General features: G+C 38.8%; 1 protein-coding gene across 1 annotated transcript; it reads right to left on the bottom strand.

Moving 5' to 3' along the window:
- Nucleotides 1-545: 545 nt before the first annotated feature.
- Nucleotides 546-2,776, bottom strand: MC4R (melanocortin 4 receptor). Its single transcript, XM_034762069.1, has one exon. The coding sequence runs from the start codon at nucleotides 2,357-2,359 to the stop codon at nucleotides 1,364-1,366; it is 996 nt and encodes a 331-aa protein (XP_034617960.1). The 5' UTR covers nucleotides 2,360-2,776; the 3' UTR covers nucleotides 546-1,363.
- Between the last annotated feature and the right edge of the window lie 294 nt (nucleotides 2,777-3,070).

Here is a 3,070-nt window from a genome sequence, read left to right as displayed (position 1 = left end):
AGGTGCCTGCATTCAACTTACACCACAAGTGACACCCATCTCGCTAGTCTTGTTAGAGAGGAGAAGGACAGAAAATATTCAGAAGTCGCCTTTTAACCCCCGAGAAAGATCCCCTGGTACAAAGGTAAGTCTATGTATAGAAGCTTGTGCTGTCAATGCCCATATTTAGGCTTGGAAGGATTAGACTTTTATTGGTAAATGTCAATAAATGTTGATTTTACCATAAACACGCAAACAAATGAAAAAATATCTCCATCAATAATAATCAAACTTTACAGAGAGGCAAAGTAAGAAAAATGCTGCTTGAGAACTTAGAGTTTGATTTAAGGCTATTTATTGGATATATTTTGACGTGTGATATTGACAATTTGTGTTTTAGTGGTTAAAAAATTTTAATTTTTTGAATCTCAACATGTATTGTTATGAAATAATTATTGTCTGACTGCCATAATTTCCCACAACTGTGAAAATTTAAATTGATAAAAATAGGAAACAATGCTTAAAAATAAACGTTGATATTATCCATCAAAATTATTAAAAAATTCTGCCAACCCATCCATATTACATCTGTTCTGCAGATAAGCAGGTGGCTTAAGTCTCCAGTGATGTTAATCTGGCACCTTTATCCAGCACAAAATGTCACTCTAGGAAAGTATTTTCACTTGATGAGCTGAAACTCAGTCATACAACAATCACTATCTTGTAAAGCACTATATATCTAGCTATCACCTTGTGTGGCAAGGGTGTAAAAATCTTATTCATTTTTGACAGTACATGCATCAGTGGAAAGGAGCTTTATTCAATTATTTTGAACCCCTATGATGAAGCTAATTATTGAACTGAGTTAACTCTAAGAAACATGTCCATTTAAAATATATAATTCAATCCACCATTACACAAATAAAATATAGAAGCACTCATAATTAGCCTAACTACATTTTAAATTTTCATGTGTGTATAATTTAATACATGGATGAAAGTAACTGCCTGCCTCTGGTTTTTAGGTTAACAGAATTAGGATAAGTGTGGAGAGTAATATATGTGTATTTTAAGGAAGGCAATTAACTTATTTCCCAACATCTAGGACCTACAGATGATCATGTTTATTAGTATTTCACAATCCAGAAAGATTACATTTTTCTTTTACTTACAGACTGGTGAGATTTTTTCCCCGCAAAGTTAAATAATCACAGCTGTAGCTTGCACAGGCATTACACAGAGATATAAATTATACATGAATGAGACTTACAACTGCAGGAGAGAGAGATTCATTATTAAAGACAGAGCCCAGGTTCTGTTGAGAAAAGTACTAGAAGGTTTAGAGGTCTGTGGTGTGTATGCACAGTAGCTTCTCTGTTTCCATTTAATATTTGTTAGACAAGTCACAAAGCCCTCGCAGACAACAGCAGCAAATGATCTCCTTGAAGGTTTTCCTGAGCTCTTGACTCCGGAATGCGTAGATAAGGGGATCAATGATGGAATTGCACATGATGAGAATGAGGTACAAGTTAAAATGGGACATGAAACATACACAATATGGGTTGTGGGGGCAGGAGATGTAGAAAATCAAGTGGAGGAAAAATGGGGCCCAGCACACAACAAAAACCCCTATCAAGATGGTCAAAGTGATGGCCCCCTTCATGTTGGCACCTTGACGAATGGTGCCCGTCCCTGGAAGAACTGCAATCTTTTTGATATGCAGTCGGGCCAGCATGAACATGTGGACATAGAGGGAGGCCATGAGAACTAGCATGGTGAAGAACATGCTGATAAGACAGATGATGACAACACTGCTGTCTGAGTAAATGATGAACAAAATGCCTGAAACCGTGCAAGCAGCCCAGATGCATGTTATGATGATCCCTACACGCTTCACTGTCATAATGTTATGGTACTGGAGAGCATAAAAGATGGTAAAATACCTGTCCACAGCTATTGAAAGCAGGCTGCAAATGGATGCAAGTAAGGAACTGCAAATCACCGAGTCAATGACATTGTCAATGTTTACGGTGAAACTTTGTGCACCAGTGTCTGTATTGTTTAACAGGGTGATTACAATGGTTTCTGATCCATTTGACAGACTCACTAGCATGTCAGCCACTGCCAGACTACAGATGAAAAAGTACATAGGTGAATGCAGATTCTTGTTCTTGGCTATTGCCACAATGACCAAAATGTTCTCCAATAAACTTATGAAGCCCAGAGTCACAAACACTTCCGGGGCCACAAAAAGTTGCTCATAGCACCCTCCAGAGGAGTAACCTTTTCCACTTGACTCATTGGCACCACCATGCAATCCATAGCTGTGGTTCCAGAGGCGCAGAGGCTGGTGCATGCCATGGTGGCGTGTGATGTTCATCTTATGAAGCGCTGATCCAATGCTAAGTGGTATTTTTCCAGCTTGCTGCCTTTTAAATATCAAGTTTCTTTTTAGTTTCCTTGTGGTCCTCCTGAGACTTTTCACTTGCAAAGTTAGCACAAAAGCCTCCAAGGGAGAAAGCAGTTAAAACTCTAGCATGATATCAAACAGCAGGATTTCAGACTCTGAAATGCTGGTTTTGTCTCTTACAGATGCAGTTTCTAATAATCATCACCTTTAGCATGGTTATCAAGTTCCATGATATTCAATCTACAGCTGTTTTAGTTTTTTCCCCCCACATAGCTTATATATACTGATGCATTCAGGTATTTTCTTGTCTTCCATTAGGAAAGGTAAAAGTAAAATACTCTAGTGACTGCTGCTGAGTGGAAACCAATTTCAAACCGCAAGCACCACTCTGTCAGGCAGTGTACGCTTGCTGCCCGTTTTATGGTGTGTAGAGGGTGAAAAAGTATTCAGAGGCATGCTCCTCCTCTGATTTGCCTTCAGCCAATAAGGCTAAGGAACAGTGAAAGTCTAGGAGATGCTGATTACATTTCAGAACTGCACATCACATAGCAAAACAGTTTCAGTTGCAGCACAGCTCCGTACAGTTACAGGAAATTGGATTTTGTTTTGCTTCCTTATCTTTTCAGAATAGTTTTATTCCCCTCAGACCCCTCCACAATGGATTTTCTGTATCATCACCAC

Source organism: Trachemys scripta, chromosome 2, assembly GCF_013100865.1.
Source record: "Trachemys scripta elegans isolate TJP31775 chromosome 2, CAS_Tse_1.0, whole genome shotgun sequence".
In the NCBI taxonomy this organism is placed as follows: domain Eukaryota; kingdom Metazoa; phylum Chordata; order Testudines; family Emydidae; genus Trachemys; species Trachemys scripta.
This window is presented reverse-complemented; position numbering and strand designations above follow the sequence as displayed.